General features: G+C 35.0%; 1 protein-coding gene across 1 annotated transcript in view; it reads left to right on the top strand.

Annotated features, from left to right (window-relative positions):
- RNF19A (ring finger protein 19A, RBR E3 ubiquitin protein ligase) overlaps window positions 1-14,881 on the top strand; it is a 57,412-nt gene that overhangs the window by 23,033 nt on the left and 19,498 nt on the right. The window contains exon 3 of the mRNA XM_032421555.1: window positions 11,444-11,652. Within this exon, the coding sequence (XP_032277446.1) occupies window positions 11,444-11,652 (209 nt within the window). The remainder of the gene's footprint in view (window positions 1-11,443; window positions 11,653-14,881) is intronic.

The raw sequence follows: 14,881 nt of genomic DNA, 5'->3' as shown, positions 1-14,881 counted from the left end.
GAAAATTGTTCTTTTAGTGTAGCAGATGAAATGATCAGGGGTTTTGTTTGGTTTTGGTTGTGGGGTGTTTTGATTGTATAAACTCAAATGACCCTTTCAAAAGACACACATTAATGTGTGCCACAGTGACATGTGTTCATGTTGGTATAAGTACGGCTAGTCTCAAGATTTAAAATAATTTTGCTTATATATTTGATTATTATGCTAATAGCATCTTTTCTTTATAGAGCATTTACTATGTAGGGTTGTCATAACTAGGACTAAAAAGTCATATGCTTTTCAAGAATAACAAAAGCTGTGAACACTGGATGTTATTTAGCATACCATTAGCAAGCTAGAGATTATGTATAATTAAGAATTGGGGAAAACCCAGAACTTTCAAGATTATTGGGTAAGCCGAAACAAGGGTAGAATGTGAGTTTAGTTTCTCAGATGAAGTTTCAGGGTTCATCATCTGAATCAAATCTATTATTAAAAGCTTGTTGAGTAGCAACTTTTCAGATTTCATCTAGCCTATCTCTCTCATTTTAAATGAGAAAATTAATGTTTCCAGCCTTTGCAAATCCCAACCAGTTTTCCCAGGTATAACTAACACTTAACTGTCCACCAAGGATTTCAGTGGAAATAAAGCATTAAAAAATTACCTGATTATTTAAAATTTTATGAATTCATTAGTTGTGTGAAGGACTTAGAAATACTATTCATTATCACATTTAAACTGTGCTTTTCTCTAATGCAGGGAGCTTGTGCTAAAACATATAAATAATAAAATAATATGTTAAAGATACTTTCTAAACCGGGCCAAGGTTGCCTGTGCTTCCAGGTATATGACAGAAGCAAACTCTGGGATCCATGAAGAGTTCAACTCTCAAGAAAAAGATTGGAAGAAATAGGGATAATGAACAATACCTTTAAATAACTTGAGCAGGAGACAGTGTCCTGTCAAAAGAACAGCTTGGATACAGTTGTATCACTCTTGGTCCCATGGACGCCTGCACAGCGTTTTCACTGATGCAAGCATGCACATTTATTAGATTTCGAGTTGGACAGCAAATTTTAACTAAAAACACTTTTTGCAAATCATTATAGCAAATACTCATTTAGCAAGAGTTCAGATAGTGAGGAATATGCCTTTATGTTGTGTTTTGTCTGGATAAAGAATGTGGTTTTCTAACTATCATGGAACCCCAGGGTAAAAAGTACTTCACAAGTTCTTCAAGCATTTAATAGTTTTAAAAGAAAAAGTTTGAAAATGATGGCATGAATTAAAAGCTTAAGTGTCAGAAGCTATGGCCCCAAGAGATTGAGACAGTAAATCCTGGGCACAAATTTTCTGTTCACTAAATAGGTATATTCTCTTGAGCTGTGTTGATTGATCATGTGTTCCTAATGGATATCAACTGTATCAACTTAATAGAACACAATAGATACAGCTGACACAGATTCTTGTGTATATAAGAATTGGATTTTAGGGGAAACATGCTAAACCAACTGGGAAAGGATTGATTTTTCAACATACTGAATTGTGAAAAGTACCTATTTGAGGGGGAAAAAATAGGTTGTCACTACACATAACACACCAGGACAAAATCAAAACAGATTATAAAGGAAAGTTTTATAAATAAAAGGAAAAATTTAAACTTAAAAAAATATTGGTGGGGCGCCTGGGTGGCTCAGTTGTTAAGCATCTGCCTTCGGCTCAGGTCATGATCCCAGGGTCCTGGGATCGAGCCCCGCATTGGGCTCCCTGTTCAGCGGGAAGCCTGCTTCTCCCTCTCCCACTCCCCCTGCTTGTATTCCCTCTCTCTCTGTGTCTCCCTGTCAAATAAATAAATAAAATCTTTAAAATAAATAAAAGAAGATACAGGTGTAAGATTAGCTCACTTGCTGCCATATTATTATTAAAATTGAATATACATTTACTCTGTAACTTAGAAGATCCACTCCTAGTGAAATACCTTGAAGAAACTCTTGTATGCCTGGAGACATCTAGTTAGGAGACATGTCTAAGAATGTTCATAATAGGGGCACCTGGGTGACACATCCGACTCTTGGTTTCAGCTCAGGTAGTGATCTCAGAGTCGTGAGATCAAGCCCCGCCACCACTCTGCACTTAGTGGGGAGTCTGCTTGAGATTCTCCCTCTCCCTGTGCCCCTCCTGCTCATGCACTCTCTCTCTAAAATGAATAAATCTTTAAAAAAAAAAGAATGTTCATAATAGCAAACAAGAAAAAAGTGTTCATTAACAGTAAAATGGATGAATATATTTAGTTTCATGGTTGCCTGTTGAAAGGAGGATGTGAACTTGAAGGGGCAATCAAGGGGCTTCTAAAGCCACTGATAAATGAGGTAAAACATAGGTTCTGATTTGCCAGAGATAGTTTAGTTTATGCTTCTGCTATAATTTTTAATTGCATTACCCTTCTCAAGTGTTTCAGCTTAGGTTGTTAATTATATGATCACCCTACTAATACTTTTCTTAGTTTGTGTGGTAGATACAGGGGTATTTGTTTTTATGTATAAATCCTTTTTGTGTGGGTGACATTTCTCAGTAAAATTTAAAAATGTTTCATAAACTCATACTTTGGGTTATTGTTGCCCGTTTTCTTCTTATTGAGACTTCATTGTCAGAGAATAAAATGGCTTAGGGGCTCAATCGGTTAAGTGTCTAACTCTTGATTTTGGCTAAGGTCATGATCTCAAGGTTGTAGGATCTAGCCTTACATTGGGCTTGAGTGGAGTCTGCTTGTCCATCTTCCTCTGCTCTTCCCCTGGCTCTCCCTCTGTCTGTCTCTTTCTCTCAAATAAATGAATAAAATCTTTTTAAAAAAAAAAGTAAAATGCCTTAATATTCTAAGTATTTTGGAGAAGATAAATGTTAACTCAAGTATAAAATATAAAATAATAGAACCACCTACTTTAATAGATTCTGTTACTATGAAAACAACCACTTGATTGTTATATAAGTTTAACAAAGAATTAACCTTGATTAATTTGACTATAAATTAACTCTTGGTTTGGTGGTTGTCAGTAGTCTTACCCATAAAGGACAAAGAAAACATGTCAACATTACTTTTATTTATGTATTGTCATTTATATTTGATTTATGTTGTCTCTCTAGATTAAGAGCATATTTTACATACTTGATTACATTGTAGGCTTTATAGTTGCGTTACGCAGAAACTATCAGCCAGTAACAGAAAAGTTGTATGTGTACTTTGAAAACATGGAATACTACATAAGCCTTCATTAAAGGTTTCAGTTTTACTTACCATGCACATGTAGACCTGATTTTAAATCTCTATCCTATCATGTTGTTATAAGGATTGGGTTAGACCTCTAATTTTATTACTAGCATAATTCCTAGTACACAGCAAGTTTTTTGTAGCTCTTATTTCCATTTCTGAAGTTTTGCCTTAATTTTTTAAAATCAGTCATTCAAATATTTTATGCATGCACCTGTGTGCCAGGTACTTGGAAATTTAATAATAAACAAAAAACAAAAATCCCTGCCCTCTTGGAACTTATTAAAATCTTTGAATCCACAGAGAGACATATTTTATTTAGAATCCATTTATTATTTAAATCTGGCATAAAGAATACTGGTAAATATCTGATTGTTAGGCAGTGAGTAATAGAAATACTTAGCCAGCTAGGACCATTGGCATGTATGTAGTATTTAACCCTTTCCGTTGTACAACACACTTGAAAGGCTTTTTTCTAGAAATGCTATATGTGAAATTATGAATTTTTTCTTTTGCATTTGGTATTTATCAATATGACCATTTTCTGTATCTGACATTAATTTTACTTAAACATGTAGTTTAACACGCTTTGAGAAATATTGCCCTTAGCTTAGAGTAGAAAGAAAAGCTGACCTGGTTTCTATTTGAGATCTCTCAGGGTTTCTGACCTAATATTCTTTCTACTCTTCTGAGGGCCAGGACAAATTAAACTTGTTTTAAAAAAAGGATTTTGGAAAAGTCTTCTTGAGAAGGAGCCAAACCTGTGTGCTGTGATTTAACCAGGGTGAAGTTAGCTAAACTGCTTCTATAACATGCAGTCTACACAGGTTCAGAGAAGAATCTGGCCGTGGCTAGGAGAATTGTTGGGCTGAGGTGAGGGGCACATAGGAAGGAATGCATAGAACCTGTCTTGAGTAAAAATACCTGATTACCTTCTGCCCAGGAAGCCTAGTTTATACATTGTAGGCAGATAGCAAAAAGTTGGCATTTTAGTTTTTGTCATCATGTGTTTCAATTGGCCACCCTTCTACCAGCATACGTTATCCCTGTTATCTCATGTAAGTGCTTCTGACTTTGCTGGGGAGCTTTGAATATACAAGAACATTTATTATACAAGAATATAGTTAATGATTTAATAAGGTCTGTGAGCCTCTCGAGGGCAAAAAAGAATAAAGTATTTGATTTTTCTTTGTAATTGCTGGTTAGCCCATGCTCAGTAAAGAGTTGTTGAATGAATCAATCTGACTATATGCCACTGACATAACTCATATATCTTAGGAACTGTCAATAAGCCATTTTATTTTACTTTTTTTTTTTTCAGTAAGCCATTTTAAAGCAATGTGATCAACTGTAATCAGGTTTGTGTAGTGTCAAACTGGCTGACATTTTAATGATTCTAAATCTGGTGGAAGATACTGTTCATAATGGATTAAAAAAATGGGGCCATTGGCTTAGGAACTGAACAATATGTATCTTTAAATTCTAGTTAATTTCCATATAGCTCTTATTTCCATCCTACAAAGAAGGGTTTTAGCCATAACTTGACCATCTTTTGACATGCTGGAAATGCTTTTGTAGGCTGACCTTTTAGAAATTTTATACAGAGAACAGATCCAACTTGTGATTTTCTCCACAGAGGAAACAAATACATGTGACTTAGAAAACAGCAGGTTTTGTGTATAGGGAGCCATAATGAGTAAACTGTGTTTCAGTGGAAGTTGTAATTCATAACTAGTGACAAATTGTATCTGTTAGAATAGGCATTTATAAAAGTATTCTAAGAGTTGGAGCTTAGAGTTTGAAAACTGCTTGAGCTGAGTTTGCTCTTTTTAGTTTATTCTTCCTAACCATAAAATTGATCTAGATATATTTTAATGCTATGTAATTCAGTATATTCTGCTGCTACACCAGACATTGTTAATTGATACTAAAATTTTTGGTGGTTTTAAGGGAATCAATAAAAATAACATTTCCCTCAAACCCTCAATCAGAACCAAGCTGATATGATAGGAGACGTGTCAGCTCTCTCTTACTAATTAGTCTACTAAAGAATGTGGCTTTAGATATGCAGCCAGAATGGCTTGCTGACACCACCCCTAAATTAGACTGACTTCTCCAAATAGTCTGGGCAGTTCTCGACATCTCCCCTGTAGCATGTAGTGGAAAGGACAACAGAAGGCATCCTCTAGAGGAAGCAACTCCTAAAAGAGGGAACCAGGAGATGAGCCTAACATTATCTAGACCTCCCAAACATTTTAAGCAAGTCACTCCTCTATGGAATAATAGTAACTTCTAGCAAGTAGAAACATGAGCCTATTGATTTTTCATACAAAACTTGACTTTCCCCCCTAACTGGATCAAATAGTATTTGTGATTATATTTTCTTTGTTCTCTAAAGGTTGTGTTAAAGCTTTACTTTTGGGGGGTGGGGGGAAGGTATCTTTGACTCCTGGATAATCTTCATTCTTTTTTCTCATTTTTTAATTAAAATTTTTATTGGGGAGTGGTATGTTTTTCTTAGGATTAGATTTCATGTTAGGTATAGTTTGTTCTTTTTACTTAAGTAGTTCCTTCATAAGGAATTTGCTGTAGACACAATATAGTGTCTATACCTAGCTGGTATCCCTACTTCCTCTGTTATCAATTGTGTAATTTGTAGAACTCTAGTACTGTGAAACTCTCCCAGGAAATAGACGTCATGGTGAAATAAATTCTGGAAATAGTGCATACTATATACTGATCACTGGTATGTTAAAAATTCTTTTAGCAAATCCTATAATTAAAAATGAAAAGGTACTTTAATTTTGCTTAGCATTTTCCTAACTTGACCATTGAGTACTTCCTTAGTATAGACCTCCTGTTGCCAATCCAGTGAACAGAAAATATTTCTGGAAAGACTGCCTTATTTCAATCCCTATTTATCTTTCCCACTTTCTTCCTGTCCCTCCACTCCTGCTAAATAGGAAGGTTTAAACATTTTTAAGTAGATAGAAATGGAAGAATAGAGATGGAAAGTAAGACTTGAGTTAAATAATGGGTCGTAGAAGGAAATGGAGCCATCTTTTAAACCAAGATTTGGATACTGTTTAAGCCAAAGATGTTAGGTTAACTAGTATTACTCGGTTATCCCTAACATTCTGCAGAGGGTGTTCTTTTCCCACATAACACTTAATACACCAGAACAGAGACACTCCTGAAATTTTTCTTTAAAGGAAGCATTTTATATTTAATTTAGTTTTACCATTTGCTTCCATTGTAATTTGACAGCTGTTTTCCAATGAAAATAAGTTTGACTCCCACACAATGAAAATCCTCTTCAAGAGGCCTAACATTCTGTTTTCAAAATATGTGACTGCTACATTTAATTCTTGCTGTATTATAGATATGCCTAACAAAGTTATTATTAAGATTGAATGTTTATGAACATTTACTTGGTAAGTACTCAATAACTGTTAGCATAAGAAAAAACTGATAGACAAACTACCTTACCTTTATTCATCAAAAAATCAAAACAAAACAATATATACATGAAAATAGGATTACCATACCACCCTGAACGCACGGATCTCTGATCTCGGAAGCTAAGCAGGGTTGGGCCTGGTTCGTACTTGGATGGAAGCCTATTTTTCTTTGTAACTTGTACAGATTGAATGGGACTTGAATGTTTAATTCTGGGGTAGGATCTCTCGGCTTTTTCTTTAAAAAAGAAATGCTGGGAAGTAGTATAAAACAAGTTCGAGGTACTTTATCTCTAATATTTGAGTACATATGATGATTTCCTATGTATGAATTCTGTTTCCCTTTCCCCGCTTTCCCCTACCTCTTTCTCTCTCTCCACAACACACACACACCCACACAGTTTTATTTAAATATCACAACTCTTTTTTATTATTACATCCTAATTTCTGAGATGCATCAAACCTACATTTATTTTCAACAAATGACCAGACATTAAATTAATATTCCTCTGGGCCAAAGTCAAATATCACTAATTAAGGTGTGATGAACTTATGGGATACAAAAGTAAATGTAAAATTTTATTTTAAAAAATAATCAAATGTTAAATACTGACATCATCGTGCAGGAATGCTAGTCTACATGTTAGCTGTTTAGTTTGCTCCAGATAATTATACTGCATATTTAAAAAATCCAAATAGGTATTCACTATTTATAAGCAGTTATTCTCAACAAGCTTAAGTCTCTAGACTCAAAACTGTAAGGAATTTTTATCTTCAAGCAACTTGTGAAGCTCTTTTGAAGCTTGATTATTGAGAATAAAATGTGTTTTGAGACCTCCGTTTTCTTACCATACCCTTTCATGTTTTCATGGATATTGTACCAGATGTGGAAATTCTCTTGTCATGAAATTTTAAAATAGCAAAGTTGACATTCTACTTTTCATTCTTGTCAAAATGTGAAGAATTCCCTAATAGGACTTTTTCTAAAGACTCATAGCTTAAATCATTAATTAAAAATTAAGTCAGTTCTTAAGTTTGTTTAGTGATATGATAGTATACTGAAGAACCTATAAAGGTTAGAATTATGATATAACCTAATTTCTGTTAATCTACCTTGTATATTTTTATAACTATTTATTTACTCAGAAAGGGTATATTCCTCCTAAGTTTAGTTATAGCACTCTCAATGTTCATATTAACTGTTAATCTGTATCCCTGTTTAATGATTTGAAAGTTAAGTTTTTATCTAAATTTGGCTTTCACAGTTCTCACTAATAATTACTGCATTTTATTCTTCCAACACAGTGTGCATTTATACTTCAGTAAAATTTCACCATATGAAGCAATAAGATTTTTATTCTATATCTAGAATGCCTACCAATGTTTATTTTGTTTGTTTAAGAATTATTTCAGAGAGCGAGAGAGAGCAGGGGAAAGGGGCAGAGAGAGGGAGAGCATCTCAAGCAGACTCCACACTGAGCGCAGAGCCCAACAAGCCCAACACAGGGCTCTATCTCACGGCCCTGAGATCATGACCTGAGCCAAAACCAAGAGTCAGGCACTTAACCAACTGCTCCATCCAGGCGCCTTCCATACATTATTTATATTGATATAGAAAGGATAGTAACTTGTGTGATCACATGGCCATTAATCAAGCACAGATGCAGAGGTACTAGAATTGTCATTGAAATGGTGAATTGCTTGTTTGGCATTCTAAAGATCAAGGATAAAGCTGAAGCTGATTTTGGCTAAATACTGAGGCTGAGCCAAACTTCTTTGAATCCGTGTTTTATGTTTTGGGAAAACTTAGTTGTAAGGATATTATGCGATTTATGTGAAACTATACAGATAATAAGTGGTAGAAGTGGAATTTTGACCAGGTAGCCTAAACTTCTCTTCTGCCTTTATAAATTGTGACTGACCTTAAAAAAAAGTTGGTCTTAGCATCATTGTCCCCTGCACACACACAAATTTCTCCATGTCCCTTTTCTTCCCTCCTTCCTTCAAGAAAAGCTAGGATAGAAAAGAGTTTTAGAAGAGAATATCATGGGGCGCCTGGGTGGCTCAGCCGTTAAGCGGCTGCCTTCAGCTCAGGTCACGATCCCAGGGTCCTGGGATCGAGCCCCGCATCAGGCGCCCTGCTCCAGGAAGCCTGCTTCTCTCTCTCCCACTCTCCCTGCTTGTGTTCCCTCTCTCGTTGTGTCTATGTCAAATAAATAAATAAAATCTTTAAAAAAAAAAAATCATTTCCTTCCTTTTCAGTGAAATTACTATTTTAGAGACTGCTTAGGATTATAATTTGATAGAAAATAAAGTGTAGAGTCTTTGAGGACTTTTTTCTTTTTATTGATAACTGCAATGAATAAGCCCTCAGGGAAATTAAACTTTGCTAAATTACCCCATGTTGATATATAAATTGCCTTTAATTTAATCATGCTTGAAGACATTTATGATAGCGATGGTAACTGGAGAATTGGCTTATCAAAAATAAAATGGGAATTAAGATGTAAAATTTAAGGGGGCGCCTGGGTGGCTCAGTCGTTAAGCGTCTGCCTTCGGCTCAGGTCATGATCCCAGGGTCCTGGGATCGAGCCCCGCATCGGGCTCCCTGCTCGGCAGGAAGCCTCCTTCTCCCTCTCCCACTCCCCCTGCTTGTGTTCCCTCTCTAGCTGTCTCTATGTCTGTCAAATAAATAAATAAAATCTTTGAAAAAAAAAAAAAAAAAAAGATGTAAAATTTAAGTTTAAAAGGTAAGATACTAAGGGAGCAACAGGTCCAAAAGCAGAGGAACTTCCCGACTCTTAAAATTTTCTAATTTTACAGATTATCTTGAAATTTAATAAAAATAGCAGTTACAGTTACTATTTAATTTTAATTGCCAATAACAAGAGGACCCTGAAAACTCCCCTCAATTTCCAGCCAAAAGGAAATGTTTGATACATAGATAAGACTTGTGTCTCTTTCAAAGAGAACCAGAACCCCCAGACATTTTTTATGGTAAGTTTTATTGAGATAATTGTAGATTCATGTGTAGTTATAAGAAATAATAAAGAGAAATCCTGATCCTTCAGTTTGCCCCAGTGGTGGTACCATCTTGCAATGCTGTAAAACAACGTCACAACCAGGATATGGGCATTGATATAATCTACCAATCTTATTTAGTTTTTTTTTTTTAATTTTTTTTATTGTTATGTTAATCCCCATACATTACATCATTAGTTTTAGATATAGTGTTCCATGATTCATTGTTTGTGCATAACACCCAGTGCTCCATGCAGAACGTGCCCTCCTCAATACCCATCACCAGGCTAACCCATCCTCCCAACCCCCTCCCCTCTAGAACCCTCAGTTTGTTTTTCAGAGTCCATTGTCTCTCATGGTTCTTCTCCCCCTCCGATTTCCCCCCCTTCATTCTTCCCCTCCTGCTACATTCTTCTTCTTCTTTTTTTCTTTCTTAACATATCTACTAATCTTATTTAAATTTCTCAGTTTTACTTGTGTTATGTGTGTATGTATATTTAGTTATATACCATTTTATCACCGTACATTAGTGTATTCACCACCACGTGGTACTGAACCATGCCATCACAACAAAGATGTTTCCTATTGTTCTTTTATAAATCCATCCACCTCTCTCTCACTCTTGCTTTCCCAACCCTATCCCTAATCACTGGCCACCTCTAATCTGTTTCCATGTCTAAAATTTTTTCATTTCAAAACTGTTCTATAAATGGAATCATACAGTATATAACTTTGAAATTGACTTTTTTCACTCAGCATAATTCCTCAGAGATTTATCAGAGTTAAGTGTATCAATAGTTTCTTTTTGTTGTTGAGTGGTATTCCATATATATGCACCATAGTTTAAGCATTCACCTAGTGAAGAATGACATCTAGACTGTTTCTAGTTTTTGGCTTTTATGTACATGTTTGTACATAAGTTTTCATTTCTCTGGGATAAATGTCCAAGTGTGCCCAGAATTTATTTTAAGTGAGAAATTATTGAAGTGCCAAAATATTAACTCAGAGAATAGGTATTAGGGCTAGTCATAAATCTACTGTTGTCAGTCTTTTAATCTGAAGTGAAAAAACAAATTTTCGAATTGAGAAAATCAAGTTCATGTACTTTTTGGAAGGAGATTGGCACCGAAGAGCACTTTTACTGTGCATCTTAGAAACATTAATATGAGAATTTATGCATAAATACAAGATAATCACAAAATTTATGAATTATCACAGTTTGCCATTAACTGATAGGTGTAGCTGACTCACAGTCATTATATTTTTAAATGAGTAATACTTTAATCTTTCTGATTTTAAAAGTAACAAGTAATTATAAAAATCAGAAATGTATAAATATATAAAGAAGAGAATTAGAACTCTAGTACCAGCAAAACTACTGTTAAGATTTTTGGTGTATTTCCTTCTAGTCTTTTTTGTGTGCATATAATACTAATTTAATTTTTATAAAATTGGGGTTAGGTTAACTATACAGTTTGACATCTTAGTTAAAAATTGAAAGAAGTTAAAAATTGAACTTTAAAAATGTTTTTAGCCATTTGTATGTCTTCATTTGTGAACTGTTCATTTTTTCCCCATTTTTATATTGATGAGATAGTGTTAGGGTTTATGACTTATTTGCTCATGTATAAATAGAAAACTTTTTCAGTTGGATAATTGTTTTACTTAATATCTCTTCTTTTATGTCCCGTTTTAAATCATTTTTCTTATTCTTCGAAGATATGCTGTGATAGCATTTGGATGTGCTAGCTGTCCAAAATTAACTTGTGGGCGAGAAGGCTGTGGAACAGAGTTTTGCTACCACTGTAAACAGATTTGGCACCCCAATCAGACCTGTGATGCTGCTCGACAAGAGAGAGCCCAGAGCTTACGTCTGAGAACTATACGTTCTTCATCCATTAGTTATAGTCAGGAGTCTGGAGCAGCAGGTATTTATGTCTAACTTTGTCTAATAAAATATTTGACACAAACAGAGCGTTATAGTTACCTTAATAAAAAATGCAGTATTCAAATAGTTCCTGTTATTACCTTTCATCCCTTCAGTTTTCAAAAGTGTTTTATGTGTTGTTAGTATTTCTGTCCCAGAAGCACTCATTCTTTACTGTGGGAGAAAATGGTATTGAGGTTGGAAAGATTTTATTGTAAAAAAAGAAAAAAGGAAGTGCCTTGGTGATTGATGTAACTGATAACTGAGGATGGTCTGAAACTGTTGTTCATAAAAGTATATTATGCAAAGCTTAGCAAAGATTTTTAAAAATCATCTTTTATTTACAGATGTCTCATCTAATTCCAGGATCAAGGATTCAGAATCATACCTTATGGGACACTAAGAATTTTGTGTCTTTGGCTAGGAATTTTTAAATTACCTGGGGATCTATATATGAACAATGTATGCATCTCCTAAATCTCAAAAATTAAAAAAAAAATTCTGAACCTCTTAATGTTCTTTGAATAAAAATTGAAAAATTAATATTTCCCATTTATAGAATTTCTGTTTATTGGAATTTCAGTCATTTTTAGAAAAATACTTTTCTCACTGATTGTAAAATGGAAAAACTTGGAAAATACAGAAACTTGTCAAGAAAATCATTTACATTCCTACTAGCAGTATACTGAGATAGTCATGTACTTCATGCTATTAAAGTCAGATTTAAAATTAAGTAAACTTTAAATTCAACATTTAATACTTTATACAACGTACACAGATTTTCATGCTAATTTGCTCATTGACTTGTTTGTTTCCTTTCCTGAAGATTTGGGGTGAACCTTAAAGGTATTAATAATAATTTGTAGGTATGGGTCCAGAAGTAATTCAGAGGAGACCTGATATACCTAAACTGTACCCTCTAGGGTCAGCTGTAGCCATGGAGTGGTCCATTTGGAAACAATATCCCTCTTTTCTAAGCATGGGCATGGGTATTTATTGATTGCTTACAGGACATATGTATTAAGAGCCTGAACTCTGGAATCAGTCTGTCTAGATTTAAATCCTACTTTTTCCACTAATTCTGTGTGACCCTGAGCAAGTTGTCTCATCTGTAAAATGAAGATACTAATAATACTTAATGTCTGTAAGGTTGAAACATTTCCTGACACATACTAGGTGCTCTGGCTATTTGAGGTAGAGAAACTAGAGAAACCAGTCACCTGCTAGAGATTTGTGTTTGTTATTAATTTTAAAATAAACGTCATGATTTAGTCATCCAAATGAATGTTGATCTTTCTCACTCTATTCACTGTGGAAGATTTTATGTTTATTTCAGCAGTGCTACTCTGGAATGCCTTGTTGGTCATAACCTTAGATCCCAATACAGCCACTTAAATTATCTTCTTAATGTCAATTTGATTTCTGGAAGTGACCAGAAGTTCTTTTGGAGCTAAGTCTAACAGCTAGAATATCATACCAAGTTGAATCACTGGTTTGGGGTGGATCCAAAGTAAGATGTGACTATATATATATGATCATGAGAATGTTTTTTTTTTATATATATATATTAACTAGCTTTGAAAGTAACTATGAAAGAAAAATTTCCCAAAGGATTTGAGCCAGTTAGTAGCACTGTTGGAATAAATATAGCTTCCCAGGGTGATTATTTTAAAAACTTCATTTGGAATTTTTCCATGTTCAGAAATCTTACAATTCTGAAAATTTAAAGTGTATGCATTTTTACCTCCAGTGCTCTAAAAATCAAAGCTCTCAGGACAAATGTTTATGTGATAGTTTCTTTTGACGAATCTCTGAAAAACTTGGCTACTCATTGCCTTATGGGGAAAAAAGGAGGAAAGGGAACTACCATCTAAAATGATTTTATTAATTCCCGTTATTCCAGATATCTTGGTATTTTTTTGTCTCCTGTTATCATGATACATTGAAAAATTGGCTGCACTTTTAATAATTGCTTGACATAATGATAATAATTAATTGGCTCTTTCTGATCAGTCAGCTGAAGATAAATAAGTGTGCTTAATCATCTGGTACATTAAATAATTTGTATTATGACAAAATTATCTTTAAACTGTAACAGTATTACATCTACATGAGATACTTTCCTATAACTACTAGGGAGTTTATGCACTTGGAGTTAACATTTTAAATGAACTATGTATTTTTCATTTTTGTTACTGTGTTTTCCCCCTTTATTAAAAATATATTTAGGGGCACCTGGGTGGCTCAGTCGTTAAGCGTCTGCCTTCGGCTCAGGTCATGATCACAGGGTCCTGGGATCGAGCCCCGCATCGGGCTCCCTGCTCAGCCAGGAGCCTGCTTCTCCCTCTCCCACTCCCCCTGCTTGTGTTCCCTCTCTCTCTGTCTCTCTCTCTCTCTGTCAAATAAATAACTAAGAAAAAAAAAAAAATATATATATATATATATATATATATTTAGGGGCGCTTGGGTGGCTCAGTTGGTTAAGTGGCTGCCTTCGGCTCAGGTCATGATCCCGGGGTCCTGGGATCGAGCCCTGCATCGGGCTCCCTGCTCAGTGGAGAGCCTGCTTCTCCCTCTCCCTCTGCCTGCCTCTCTGCCTACGTGTGCTCTCTATCTCTCTGTCAAATAAATAAATAAAATCTTAAAAATATGTGTGTGTATATATATATATATTTAATTGGATTTTGACCCCCATCTCTGTCTCCTACCACTACCACCCCAAGAGATAACCACTATTAACATTTTGTTTAAGTCCTTACAGGTAATATGGTGGGGGTGAGAAAGTTTTTGAACAAATTTTGAGAACTGTATATTGTTTTGTAACCTGTTGTTTTTTTTCCCTAACATGACAATAACCCATATTTTAACCGTAAATAAAAATATAATGATAAAAAAAAAAGCCTTGCCAAACATACCTTAAAGAGAAGTGGGAAGCTTTTTTTAATTTTAATTTTTTTTTTAAAGATTTTATTTATTTATTTGACAGAGAGAGAGGACAAGTAGGCAGAGAGGCAGGCAGAGGGAAAGGGAGAAGCAGGCTCCCCACTGAGCAGGGAGCCCGATGCGGGACTTGATCCCAGGACCCTGGGATCATGACCCGAGCCGAAGGCAGCCGCTTAACCGACTGAGCCACCCAGGTGCCCCTGGAAAACTTTTTTTTAATATAAAGCTGCTATTGGGGAGCCTGGGTGGCTCAGTCGTTAAGCATCTGCCTTCGGCTCAGGTTATGA

Source organism: Phoca vitulina, unplaced genomic scaffold, assembly GCF_004348235.1.
Source record: "Phoca vitulina isolate PV1807 unplaced genomic scaffold, GSC_HSeal_1.0 scaffold25, whole genome shotgun sequence".
Lineage (NCBI taxonomy): Eukaryota > Metazoa > Chordata > Mammalia > Carnivora > Phocidae > Phoca > Phoca vitulina.
This window is presented reverse-complemented; position numbering and strand designations above follow the sequence as displayed.